The sequence below is a fragment of the Corapipo altera genome, unplaced genomic scaffold (genome assembly GCF_003945725.1).
Source record: "Corapipo altera isolate COAL_440 unplaced genomic scaffold, ASM394572v1 0, whole genome shotgun sequence".
Taxonomy (NCBI): Eukaryota; Metazoa; Chordata; class Aves; order Passeriformes; family Pipridae; genus Corapipo; species Corapipo altera.
Genome location: NW_020884872.1, coordinates 17,399,083 through 17,413,679, shown reverse-complemented (window position 1 = coordinate 17,413,679; position 14,597 = coordinate 17,399,083). Strand labels below are relative to the sequence as shown.

The window sequence follows — 14,597 nt, the reverse complement described above, 5'->3', positions numbered from 1 at the left end:
ACACTAATGAGATGATATTTAAATAGATGGAAACATTGGTTTTGCCCAGAGGCAGAATGATAGGGAAAGAGAGAAGTCCTACCTAGGTGCTTGCAATAAAGACTACCTGTGGTCTGCCTCCTGCTTTCTTACAAGAACCTTAGGCAAACTCCATAAATCTTGAGAAATTTCTCATCAGGGTTTGGGCTATCCGTTATGCAAGTCCTTGCAAACAAGTGTGCAAGCTACACTGCTTCTGGAGTAGCTGCAGGATCCCTGTGGCTTAGAGGAACTTTTCCAGTGCATCAAAGCCACCTTTCTCTTCCTGGCCCAATATCCATGGTCCCTGGCAACAGGACTGGCTGAGCTAGCTTTGATAACTCCAGTCTTTATCCTGTCTGCCACACTCTGAGCAGGGAGGAAGCTACGATGATGAACAACTTGGTCCTGTCTAATGACCACGGCCAGCTGAGGTGTCCCAGCAGCAATTCATCCTTGCTGTCTGACTTACAGCGATGTGCCTGCAGAGCCATGAAGAGATGGATTGGCAACCTCTTGAAGTGGTAATTCAGGCACCTGTAGTACTGCAGCTGCAGAAGCAGAGCCCTCCATAGGGTTAGCTCTGTTTCAGGTCTCATAAAGACTGCTGGATGTTGGAGGCTGTTCAGTTTGGTTGGGATAAATGGTTGCTAAACCCCCAGCTGTCTCCAGTACTGGCAATTAAAAAAAACATCTCCAACAAGTTCCTCTACCCTCCCCTGCTGTCCTAAGGTATGTGTTACTGGTGTTTAGATCAGCATATGGGTCTTTGTCCTGCCCTCACCCACGTTTCAATCACCTCCTTCATTTGAGCTCAGACAGGAAATCCCTGCCCCACAGATGACAGGATTCTCAGTCCCTGGTGGGATCACTGCCTCTCCCCTTTGCCCATTGGTCCTGCTGCTGGATCCCTGCTCTATCTCCACACCCAGAAGGGATTGATTTTAGTCTTTTCAAAGTCCTGATCTGTAGTAAGGGGAGAAGGGGAGTTTGGCTCACCTTTCTCCCCTGTATATGGAACAAAATAAAACATCCAAGATGGTGCATTGGCACAAAGGACAAAGAGAGAAGATAGACAAGAAATACTATGTGTAGAAAAAGACACAAGAGAACTCACAGATGTGTAAATATCTTGCCAATATTTTCACTATCATTCCGTAAGATGGTTCTACCTCATTATCTCTCATTTTTGCTTTTGCATCTCTCTGCTTTGTTCACAGTTCTCTGTGTGTACTGTACTTTAATTTGCCTTACAAAATCCCTTAATAAATACACATATCAAAGAAAATTGGCAAGTGCACAGGTATAATTTTAAATCTCTTGTATGATTATAATATTCCCACTAAGGACAATTTAGCTATATGGTTGAAATTAATGTGAAGAGGAAAAGGCTGCCAGGTGCAACCTGGAAACTCGACAACAAAAAATATAAGGGTTGGGATGAACTTGAGGATACAGATATGATTAGTTGCATTTAGGATGATCTCCAGGGCAAGAGTACAGGTAAATCTTTTCAAGAATATATGAAATGAAGGCAGATTTCTGGCTGTGTGCTATCAATACTGGAGAATATTTAGCAAAGGCTAGAGTTAGGAGCTGGATGGGGCTCAAACGTACTTCTTTCGGCATTCATCATATGGGAATATTCCCGCACATTGGGATGGGTTCACCCCCTCTGGAAGCTGACAAGGAAAGGATTCATTCTCTAGCCAGATTGCAACAAGGTCATAGACACTTTTGGTACAGGACTTTTGAGGCAATATGCCACAGCAAATTCAGGGGAATATTCTGTATATTCAGATTTCCTTTGGTTATGGTGAGCAGATGAGTGTTGAGTTGAAGTGCTAGGTGTCCCGAGGTCACAGGAGGTGTATGACATTATAATGTCAGGGTTTTTCAAGAAGGCAGTGTATCAGAGAGTCCTGTTGACTACCAGCAGCCACAGCAAACCTTCTGGGGAAACAGGGAAAAGAGAACTGAAGGGAACAGAAGTGATATCTTAGCTGTTTATCAGAATACCAGACATCTGCTTTCTGGTTGATTTGAGCATTAGCTGGTTTGGGCTTGGTTTGTTTTTTGGTTTTTTTTCCCCTAAGTCCTTTCAAGAAACAGACATTTTCCTTATAACTCAAAGATCACTTTGATTGTCTTGAATGTGCCCTGAAAGGCATCTTGTTACACTGGAGGTGACAAAAGGAAAACTAGGGGGAGAAAAAGATTTAATTAAAAATTATACTTTGCTTAATTTTTTTACAGGTAATGTCAGCTCTTTTTAGATTTTAGGCAGTAAGGTCAAATTAAAGTTTTCCATTGCCTTTGAAGAATTTTAGATTGTGTTCTCAAACCTTGGCTATACTTCACAGAAGTTTACTGCTTTCATTTTAAATGAACAATTAAATTAGGAAAATCTTATCGGATGGACTCTGTTTTAGTTTAAAACCATTACCCCTTACTCTATTGCAGCATACCCTGCTAAAAAGTTTGCTCCCATCTTTCTTACAGGCCTGCTTTAAATATTGAAAGGCCGCAGTAAGGTATCCCTGGAGCCTTCTCTTCTGCAGGCTAAGCAAAGCCAACATACCTTTCCAATTTACAGAGAAGGATGTTGTAGAGTACTGTATCAAAGACCATACAGGACTCCAGATACGTGACATCTGTAGCCCTTCTCTTGTTCACTTATGGAGTCGCTCCACCATGGAAAGCCGCCACTTCGGACATGCAGGACTTGTCCTTGGTGAAACCGCGCTGGCTGTCCCGAATCACCTCCCTGTCCTCCATATGCTTTAGTGTAGCTTCTAGAGGGATCTGTTGTGTGATCTTCCCAGGCACAGAGGTGAGGCTGACAGGTCAGTAGTTCCCAGGGTCTGCATTCTCCCCTTTTTAAAAATGGATGCAATGCTTCCCTTCTTCCAGTCACCAAGAACTTCACGTGATTGCCATGGAGAGTATCATGGAGAGTGATTAGGCAAGTACATCAATAAATTCCCTCAAGATTCTGGAATGCATTGAATCAGGTCCCATAGACTTATTTATTTTCAAATTCCTCGGGTATTCACAAATGTAATCTTCTCTCTTTTTTTTACTGAGTTTGCTGAGTTACTGTTCCACACCTACCAGTAGAACACAAGCAAAAGACACTATGTAATTATATAATTGAGTAGGGAAACGGAGGGAGGTGTTAGCTTTTTTGTAAGATACAGTGCTCTACCATGTACCTACTCAGCGTACATCTGGACTGCAGTCTGTGATGTGGTAACATATTCCCTAATATATATAAGCATATTTTCCTAACATAGTTAAGCATCTTTACCAGGTTCTGCTGGCACTCAGGAAATCTCATGCTCGCATATGAAGGCTTTTGCAAGACAGCACCCTGATATTAAAGAAAACTTGACAAAGAGCATGGGAAGATGCCAAGGCACTCAATGCCTCCTTCACTACAGTCTTTATTGTCAAGAATGGTTTTCAGGAATCCCATGCCCCTGAGACCTGCGAAAAAGTCCAGACCAATAAAAACTCAGTGGAGAAGAATTAGGCTACAGAACATTTAGGCAAACTGGACACAGATGAGTCCACATGAACACATAGGACACGCCCACAAGTAGAGTGTGGTGCTAATAACATGAGGGTTGTGGGTTTTGTTTCCATATGGACCGTTCACTTAAGAGTTGGACTCGGTGATCCTTGTGGGTCCCTTCCAACTCAGAATATTCTGTGAAAGTGCTGTGAAAGCTGGTTGGTTGCATTCTTAATTATCTTTGAAAGGTCATGGCAACTGGAGGAGGTTCGTCATTATGTGTTAAAAAAATGTCACGCCTATGTCTGAGAGAGACAAGGAGGAGAATACGGGAGCTACAGGCTGGCCAGCCTTACCTCAAAGCCTGGAGCAAATCTCTTGAAGCCATTTCCAGATGGCTTCAAGATGACTGGTGGTAGTCAACATGGTTTTATGAAGGGCAAATGATTCCTTACAATGCTAATTGCCTTCTATGAGGACTTGAAAGGCTTGATGAATAAGGGGAGAGCAGTGTGTATCTCAGCTTTAGCAAGGCTTTTGACACTCTCTCACAACTTGGAATAGAGTAGCTAAATGGGCATGGAAAACTGACTGAATTGCCATGCTTAAAGGGTTGTGAACAGCAGCACAAAATCCAGCTGGAGGCCAGTCACTACTGATGTGCTGTGGGCACTGATACTGGGTCAATACTGTTTAATATCCTCATTAATTACCTGGATGATGGGACACAGTGCACCCTCAACAAATTCGCAGGAGATGTAAGACTGGGAGGAATGATTAATCTCTTAGAGACTTGTGCTGCCATTCAGAGGGACCTGGATAGGCCATGCAAATGGGCCAACATGACCTCACTGTGTTCAGCAAAGGGAAGTGCAGTCTTGCACCTTGGAAGGAATGGTCTGGGGGATGACCAGCTGGAATGCAGCTTTGCAGAAAAGGCCATGGGGGTCCTGGTTTACACAAAGTTGAACATGAGCCAGCAATGTGCCCTTGCAGCAAGGGCAGCCAATCACCTCTTGGGTTCCATTAGGCAGAGCATTGCCAGCAAGCTGAGGGAAGGGATCCTTCGCTCTGCTTAGAACTGGTGAGACACACCTGGAATGCTAAGTCCCCAGTGTGAGAGAGACATGAACTTACTGTTATGGGCCCGGCAAAATGTCAGGAAGGTAATTAAAAGACCGGAGGATCTGTCATACAAGAAGAAGCTGAGATTGCTGAGGCCGAGGGAAAAGAAGGTTCTGGGGGTTCTCATCCATGTGTATGAATAACTGATGGGGTGTAAGTAAAGAAGATGGAGCCAGATTTGTCTCAGTGGTACCTAGTTACAGGAGAAGAGGCAGTGGGCACAAGCTGAAACACATGAAATTCCATGTAAACATGAGAGAAACCTTTTACTGTGAGGGCGACTAGGCTCAGGTTGCCTAGAGAAGCTGTGGAGTCTCCATCTCTGGGTATATTCAAAGTCTGATGTGGCATGGTCCTGAGCAACCTGCTCTGGCTGATTCTGCCTTTGGACTAAATGGACTAGGGGAACTAAGTGATCTCCAGATGTTCCTTCCAATTACAATGATTCAGTGATTCAGTTTGTCTGGATGAAGAGAAATATGTTGGTCAGGGTGCCCAGCCAGTAGAAATATCACCAATTAAAAGGAATTAAAAAGATAATATGGAAGGAGAATAGCAGACTATTCGGTTTGTTTTGGCATGGTGTTGAAAGTGGACACACATTTGCAATATAAAAAGAAAATGTTTTAAAAACAATTCTTGTAAAAAACTGAGTAGAACAACACACTTCATTGGAAATAAACAGCCTCAAAACATGTTACTGTTGGAATTTTGATTCCTAAAACCAACATGATTGTTTCCTTGCAGCTCAGGAAGCTGACAATGTACTGGGTTTGAGTGGGCTCATTACTTTATCTTTCCATTTTTCGAAAAAGAAAGTAGTACTGTTTCCATCTTTTCTAAATCAATTTCAGATCTAAATATGAAACTAAATGTGGGTATTTATATTCTCTGCACTGACTTTTTTTTATTTATATGGAAAATTATGTGATTAAAAGCCATAATGGGGAAAAAAAAGAAGAAAGTACTGATACTCAATGCTTGTACCACCGTTTTTGTCACTGAAATTCAGGCATTTAGCATTAATCCTTGTTGATTCAGTTGAGAACCCCTGTTTATTTCATCACGCCTAAAAAATCAAGGAGGCTAATAGACAACTAATTAAATATTAAGTCCCCATTCATTCTGCTACACATCAGTGACTGCTGAGTACCAGCGAAGGAGGTGGGAGGGAAGAGAATATAAACAGCTGTTTAATGAAAGCTGTGTCAAGCTGGAACACATATTGCTAAAATATCTGTTTGTGGCAAGCCAGACATCTCCAGATCAGGTGCACGAAGTGTTGTCTAAGTTGATTTTCAGTGGACTGGAGTCAAATGTGAAAAGTGGCCCTTGCTGGGAATTTCAGTGGCAAGCCTTTGCCTACAGAGTGGAGTAAATGTGGAGAGATAATCTTTTAATTTTAAGTCCTGGAGGAAGGGACAAGGGAAAGAGGAGTGGTTGCAGTGCTAAATTATATTCTGCGCTGGTACTGTGGACAAGAAAAAAGCCCTCACTCAACTCTCTCTTGAATCTCTAAATGCAGGGATGTAGTTCTGTGTATTTATATAACAACGTCCAATGAAACTAGGTTAAGTACATCAGTGTTGATAAAGTTTTTCTTTTGATCAAAATTTGCATGATCTGTTTGGGAAAACTCACTTTCTACTTGTTTCCAGCCACATCTGTACCAGATTGTACGGAGGCTGAGGGATCTGTACTTTTGTTTCAATGTATATTGCAACATTTTTATTGCATTCCACAGGTCCTCCAGTAAACGTTACTTGCAATATTTTTATCAACAGTTTTGGATCAGTCACAGAAACCACAATGGTAAGTGCTATGATGTCATTGGCAAGAGAACAACAATACTTAATATATGTCATGAACAAAACCTGTCAATTTTTCTATTTATTGTTCAACTTGCAGGTCCTCCTGTAAATGTTACCTGCAACATATTTATCAACAGCTTTGGTTCAATAGCAGAAACTACAATGGTGAGTGGGACTGGTCATTGAAGCCATCTTGTGAAGGAGTGGGATGTGATGTAGAATAGGGATGCTCAGGACGTGGGGACATTGATTAAGTTATTAAGCTACTAAAAACCTACAAGCTGAATAATAATAATAATAATAATAAAATAAAATAACAAAATAAATATAGAATAATTATATAAGAGATATATCAATTACTAAACTCACCTGTCAAGTCCAAATGCACCTATATAGGAATCCCACCATAGTCTGTAGTAACTGTGATAGCAGCAAATATAAGTGTTTGCAAACCTGCTTTCTCAGGTTTTATTAGCACTGAAGAGACAGAGGAATGGCTGGAGCTCAGCTGTGGGGCTCCCTGCCAAGTACTTCATGTTCGAGTGTGTTTTACACCACATGCTGAATTATCTGCTGCTGCAGATAACAGTCTTGGTTAACTTAGATAAGTCTTTGTGAATTGCAGCCACATCAGTAACTGCAGTGAATGCAAAACATGAATCAAATGACTATAACATATAGGTATAAGACTTAGGCATTTTGAGGTTAAATAGGTACTAGGAAATTATGGGATTTCACCTGACTAAAATTTGTATTTTGACTGAATGCAAAGAATACATTCAGTCAAAAAAAAAAAAGCCAAAATGAAAATGCCAGTTTTAATTATGATAAATCTAAAAATAAACAGTTCTGTTTTTCATTTCAGCATGAGATTTTGATTTTCATTTAGAATTATTAATTTAAGATTAACCAAATCAAGCTAAAAAAATGAAAATTAAAATTTTACTCCAATTTTTTTTTTAGTCTGGAAGACTAGCAGTCTTTTTTCAATATTTGCTAAGAAAAATAAGAACTATTCTTCTGAGTCCATTTAGAAAGATTCTGAGTTTTTAAATCCTCTTTTTCAAAAATGAACAAAAAAGATCAGTTGTTTATTCAAGCCTACATACACCTGACTATGGCGGTTAGTCCAGAGAGATATTTTTGATGGCTTTCTCATCATAATGTGATAAACCCATAATAAATATTAGGTGCTCGTATCTATGGGACTTTTGAAGCAATTGCAAAGTAGTTTCACAACTGTTTTCTAGGTATTCCTACGCAGCATCCAGATCTTTCTGAATTTTCTGAAGCCAGAGGCAGTAAAGATGCTTGGCTTCCTGTAGGACTGATATCCTTGTAACTAAAAATGAACTTGCTACCCACAAAAGGACTTGAAGTAAACCAAAGAACTATTTTTTTTATAAAGTGGAATAGATACTGCCTTGAAGAACAGATATTTAGCCTAGCTTATGTATTTTGCTTAATATTCACTTAGATTCAGTTGCAATTCCTGCCATCATTTCAGAAAGTGGTGCCTAAGGAATGTAGAAACACGAAACTTCTGCTCCTAAATAATTTTATTTAAAACCCCACCTTGTTACTTAATATTTTCTAGAGATAAAAAGCAAGTTTTTTCTAGACCAGATTGTTTTCTAAAATAGTGTGGGAAAGACTTCACTATAATTGACAATCTGTAACGTACATAGCTATAAAACAAACAGATAAGTAATGTTTTAGAGTATTTATCTGTAATATTTTAAAAACACCTTAAAAGAAAATTAAAATTAATTTAAAAATGACAAGGAAAAAACATATCATGGTGTAACATAATTATCAACAGACTTAATTTTCATTATTTTTGGAAAACTTCAATTGTTCTTCCTGTGTTTAAAGAATTCTGAGAAGATAGCCATGAATGTAGCCTTTTTACCCAACCATGTCTGTTGATCCTAGTAAGCAGAGCCATCAGCATAGCATTAAGTAGCAAAAATCCTGCACGTTACTAGCTTTACAAGATGGCATTCAATGAAAATATTTGCACGACCTAATGCTGATTGCATTAATTAGACTCCTTCATTGCTTTGATTAAATCCCCTCATTGCATTTTACCTTCTATCAAATATGTTAATGTGCACCTTTCCAATGTTCATTAACACATTTTGCGAAAACAGCCAAACATTCAAGTAGTTGAAAACAAAGACTCTTGGCTTTCTTATTTTGCTTTGTTCATAATATCTGCTGAAAGTGTGGAAAGATTTCTCTAAGATGCTGTTCAATGGTTTGATATTGATTTTCTTAATGCTGTCACTTCTTTAATGACTATTGTGACTAGTTTTAGCAGTCTGCTCTGAGAGCCAGACATCAATTACTGTTCCATCTACTTTGCCTTTCTGAAATAGATATAATCATGTGGTAAAACTGTTGGCATCCCTTGTGATAAATAACAAGTTTTGTTTGACTCTTAGGAATCGTTTTTCCCTATAAAATGCTCTTGATGGTTTTGACATAAAACTAAACGATTCATTTAAAAGCCTGGATTGCAAATTCAGTGGAGACACTCCTGTCTCAGAGGAGAGGAATACTTAGTGGAACCATGTATATATACTGAAGGGACATTATTGGAATATAACTTGGACGATCTACAGCAGTTCATTGGAAACTTGGGAGATGAAAACTTGTTTAGAGAAGCTTTCAGTAGGAGAAATTAACATGGAAAATAGGATTACAGTCCCAGACCTACTAAATTCAGTAAGATGGGTTCTCAATAACATTATCAAGAGTATTTGCTGCTTTTCTGATTAAGACAGAGAGCAGGATAAAATTCCTCCCTGTGTGAAAAGCCAGCACACTCTTCTAAAACTAAAACTTTTAATTCAGAAATAAAACAGGATTTTGTGCTGGTTCACATGGATGAATTCCATAGACTCTTCATGAGTTTTAGTCCCAAAGATCTAGAGAAACGAAATGCGTATATATCAGTCATTCTGCTCTATAATGCACATATGGGACAGTATCCCAATAGATTTCTTTTTTCGTGCAAAAGAAATGTTTTTCTTCCATATTAGAATGGTATATATTATACCAAAATGAAAACAGGGAAAAAAAGGCCAGAGTCAAGATAATATAGTTGGAAATTTTCTTCATTGATTCATCTTTCATGTAAGTCCTAACTTGCAGAGAAAGAGGAAAAGATGATCCTGAGTAACTTCACTGAATAAAGCAGTAAACTCTGTATCTATTTTTGGAAGCATTCACACATGCAGTATTCAGCAGAAAATTCACTGTACAGCATGACTGCTGTTGAGTATCACAGATGAGTAATCGACATCAGCCTGGGCAGCATCCCAAAGAATTCAGATGTTCAGTGTTGCTAATGACCAGGATTTTTTAGCTATCAGACGTAGGAGAAGCTAAGAGAGTTTGTACATTGACAAGCTAATTGTTAATTACAGAAATGACTAACTGTGAGGACATTATTATTGTCGTTATACTCTATAATCAATGACTGACACTATACAGCAGGTTCTCTGTTGGGGTGAATGCATCAAACTCCAGTTGTGTTTTAAATACTTATGTTAGCAGAAAAAAATTGCCATTCCTTTATTTTAAAAGCTTGGCTGTGGCTGGCTGTATGATACTATCTTCCAACTAGAAAAAAACCTAAACTGTAATTACAAATAAGCTTCTTAGATCGTGATTAATTCGCATGTATAGTTTTAAATATATAAAAGGCTCCCACTGAAGTAATTGGGAAGTTACCTATGCACCTCGAATGCTTAGGTGCATAGGTAACCAAGTGCTTTTCTGTTGCATGGCCTTGAAATAGGTCATTAAACCACTACTTTTCAGTTAGCATTCCTATTTAGTCTTTTTGGTAAGCCCCTTCAATTCATGGAAGACCAGCTAAGTCGGCTTTTTGTCTCAGACACCTGACTCAACTTCTGGGAAATCAATGCTGTTGGAGGGGAAGATGGGAGGAAAGATCTAAGATAAGTGTCAGTTCAGAAACAGAAAGTAGCACTGAAGAGGGAGGAGGGTTCCCCTGCACTGCCCCTGCCGTAGCAGTGCCTGAGAACAAAGGAATCCAGAGCTTTGCTGAAGCTCTGGGCAGTGGATCTGGATTTGGATTTGCTGAAAGATGATTTCTATCTACATTCTTATAACATAAACTAAGTATATCTGTGGATTGAGTCCCTAAATCTTCAGATAAAGCTACTGAAACTAATCAGATTAATATTCTTTCAGTATGTTTGTATTACTCTGACCTTATGGCTTGAGAACAGAGGAAAGCTGTTTATCTGAGTTGCCTTAAGCTATTGCTAGCATTGGTGTTGCAACTGAGAAGGAATCTTTACGTCCACACTCCTTGTTCAGAGTGGTGGTGCTGTCAGAAAGAATTTGTAGAGCAGGTGTACTCCTGGCTGTGTAGGAGTGCATTACTACAGTCCACCCACTTCTACCCTCAGGAACTTGCAAAATACACACTGTAGTCTGCCGCAGCCCTGTGTTGTTCTACCATTCTCAAGAGAATTTTTCTTCAAAAGACAGTTACAATGTCAGCACAGGAAAAGTAAATTCAAAATTCTGCACATGATTAGGTCTGAATGTGTAAACACACATCCCTCTCAACTGCTCGTACTGCAAGCATAGGAGGGAAAAATAATGCTGTTTTTATGATGTGTATCTTATATTTCCATTTTTATTTCTCATTAAAAATATATATACATGTATATGTAAAACCTATCAGACATAAACAACAGTTTCAGTTCTGTTTTGTTTCTAACAAGGCTTGCAGAGGGAAAGCATTGGTGTGATGTCTCTGATGTTTATGAAGGGACATATTGAAAAATGTAATTTAATCCAATTGGCATTATTTATGATTTTGGTATAATATATATCATCATATTCAAGCTCTTCTATGAACAAAGATTTTTTTAGACTGCTTTTTATTATCTATATCACCAACCACGGAGGTTCATTTTTTCATATATTTCTGTGTAATTTACTGCTTTGACTTATTTATGATTTCTGTATCATGGGGGAAAAAAAATCCCTGTGCTTTTCATAGGCTTCATTATATATCTTATTACAAAGAAAAATTAAAGGCAGTTGCTCAACTAGTTGTAGAAGTTTTATTCTATCAGCAGTTGCTGATGACAGCTCCTGCCTTCTTTTCTGCAGAATCAAAATCAAGTACCTTCCTGGATTTATGACTAAGCTGTCCCATATAAAGTTTAAGACACATATAAAGACACATATAAATTTAAAGACACATTATAAACATAAGACACTCAGTTTCTAAGACTGCGAAATAAGGAATAGTGTGCTTATGGATAGTGCATCCTTACAAGATGTGATGATATTTTATAAGCTCAGAACTGCAAGTACCTATTTGATCTTTAAATATCTGAAACAAGACTATCATGAAAAGTACAACATGGCCTTTTGTAAGTATCTTTAATAAACAGGCTATTCTTGAGACCTCTCTTAGGTCTGTCTTGCTTTGATTAGTAGACATTCCTGTTTTGATTCACATCTGTGCAAAACAACAAAATGAAAATAAAAAAAAAGGAAAAAAAATCATGCTCATAGCAAGATTGTAAATCATCATCCATTGGGTTAAAAAACTGCATTAGTTTGGATGTCAGAAATGTTCTATCAGGGCAGCAGCACACCTCTCTACCACCCTACTGGGCAAAGGGTGGGAGAGCTGAAGCTTGGAAGGGCCTGTTCACAGAGTCTGCATATAGGGCAAGTTGCAGCTCCAATCAGAGGGAGAATATTTATCTACATTTCAAGAATAAAGTTCTTTAGACTATGCAGTTCAGTTACTTAACTAAACCCAGGTCAGCTCATACATTTTCCAAGTCAAAAGCAGAGTGCTGCCATTTTAGTGTACTGCGGTTACCATAAAGCAAATCCTGAATGTGAGTGGTTTGTACTGTCAACAGAATTACTTGATTAAATATTCCTTCAGATAATATAATCAATATTAATAAAGATTATTTTTTTTTAGAGAAAGAGTAGATGTATTTCTAAGAGAGTGTTCACAAGCAAATTAAAAATAGTAATTTCAGGTAAATATGCTATGAAAGCAAAGAAAACTGGGGGAGATGACTTTGGAAATTCGGGATAAGGAGAATAAGCATCTGCTCCTTTCCATTCCCTCCAAAGAATTTAACCCCTAAATGCTCTTTACACACTCTCTGTTAATAACCAGTTCTTGACAGTGTTAGTGTTCATTCTAAATAAACCTCTAAATAATTGCTGCCTTTCCCAGTTGTGACTAGCAGACCACTGAGCAGAAGAATACATTTAGGCCAATTTTAATGGGATGCAGAGAGGGAGGAGTAAATGAAGAAACATAGAGAGAAAAGCATACAGAGGATAGAAAAAGCAAACAAATAGTAAATAAGAAGTGCTGATTTAATTTCTTCTATACAGTTTTGGCTTCACTGGAATTAGCAGCTATTCATGAGTACATTAGACATAATTGATTTGCATATTGGAACCAATTTATTTAAATTACTAGTTTCACAGAATATTTGTTGAAATTGTATATATCTAGCTGCAATGCTTTTTGACTTTCTAAGCACCTCTGAGTTAATTCATAGAATTTGAAAGAGGGTTATATTTGATATTGGAGGTTGCAGTTAATGTTTTTCTCATCACTAAAGGAATTTTGATTTGGAAAATGTACCTGTTGGTTCAGTACAGCATTTTGACAACTTTATTTTCAAATGACAGCTCTAATGTTCAAAGGATAACACAAATGTTTGCTGTAATCCTGGTACTGTAGTAAATCTAAGAGCATAAAGAAAACTAAAGCAGGCTTTCAGTTTTGATGGCTTAGTAACCTTTTTACATGGCATTTCTGTAGGACTACAGAGTGAACATTTTTTTGAGACAGCAGTGGAATGACTCACGTCTGGCTTACAGCGAGTATCCTGATGATTCCCTGGATTTGGATCCCTCTATGTTGGACTCGATTTGGAAGCCAGATTTATTCTTTGCCAATGAGAAGGGAGCAAATTTCCATGATGTCACAACAGACAACAAGTTGCTGAGGATTTCTAAAACTGGAAAAGTGTTGTACAGTATCAGGTAAACCAATTAAATTTACTTTTTTTCTCTTCATCCCCTTCTTTCTCCTCCCTCTTTTTCTGGATTAAATGTACATATTTAATTTTTTGTATTCCCATGTGTACAACTTAAATGAGACAATCATATTAGGGTGGAAGGAAAATTTGCCTGTGTTCCTTTGCTAAGCTTTCACTTTTTGCAAAATAGTCTTTAAGTGGCACAGCGGTACTTCTTAGTCTTGTTGAAAACTTGAGGCTGTCTAGAACTTTAATGGTATGCCTCAATAATTCCCATTAGTGTTAGCTCAAGTCACTACTCTTACAAAGAGAGGAAATCAACTCTGTAGTCTGTAGGTTGCAATTTAAAAGTAAAGGGAAATAGTATTTTAAATGACTGCTCAACACTTTAAGTAAAAACATGCTTGAATGCAATAAATTTGATGCGCAAGTCACTGGCTAATTGTTTGTATCTATTCACATTTAAAAACAACTGAAATTATGGAAAGTGGTGTTTTGGTTTTTTTTTAAACTAAGTGCATTGAAGTGTGTGTCATGTGACTAGATTAAGGCTGAATTAATAAACACTGACAAAATATGATTTGATATGATGAAATGGGACATATGCAGAGAAACAGAGTTGTATTCCACAGGCATAAACAGCAGCAAACAATCTGCAGTATTTATTTGACATTCAGCTTACGGTGAGATGCTAATTGCTGAGTATAGGTAGCCAAAGATGCAAAACACTCTATTATTGCTCTTATGATTGTTCAAAATGAATTAATTACTGCTTCTTATTTGTTCTTTGTTCCTAGGAATGCATCTTGGCTTTTGCCTTTCTAGCACTGCAGAAAGTAAACATGACTGTATTTGTTTAACAGGTTTTTTAGTGAATTTACTCATCTGTAAAGCAGATTAGTTTTGAAGGCAGTTGTTTCTAATGGGGCATTCTGTTTGTGACTGTATTTTCATTAGAGGAATTATTATTGATCCAGGCTCAGGATAGCTGTGTTCTTTGGGATGTTAAATAAATAAATATTAGCATGGTACTTCCTCCATTTA

The 14,597-nt window shown here is 38.0% G+C and overlaps 1 protein-coding gene across 9 annotated transcripts in view; it reads left to right on the top strand.

The window, feature by feature from the left end:
• GLRA2 (glycine receptor alpha 2) overlaps positions 1 to 14,597 on the top strand; it is a 130,054-nt gene that overhangs the window by 19,564 nt on the left and 95,893 nt on the right. For 4 of the 9 annotated variants that reach the window (XM_027638499.1, XM_027638508.1, XM_027638460.1 and 1 more), the window contains exons 3-4: positions 6,405 to 6,472; positions 13,334 to 13,557. In XM_027638499.1, coding sequence (XP_027494300.1) covers positions 6,405 to 6,472; positions 13,334 to 13,557 — 292 coding nt within the window. Of the gene's footprint in view, positions 1 to 6,404; positions 6,473 to 6,568; positions 6,637 to 13,333; positions 13,558 to 14,597 lie in introns of all 9 variants that reach the window. The other 5 variants (XM_027638470.1, XM_027638489.1, XM_027638526.1 and 2 more) reach the window with 3 other exon arrangements.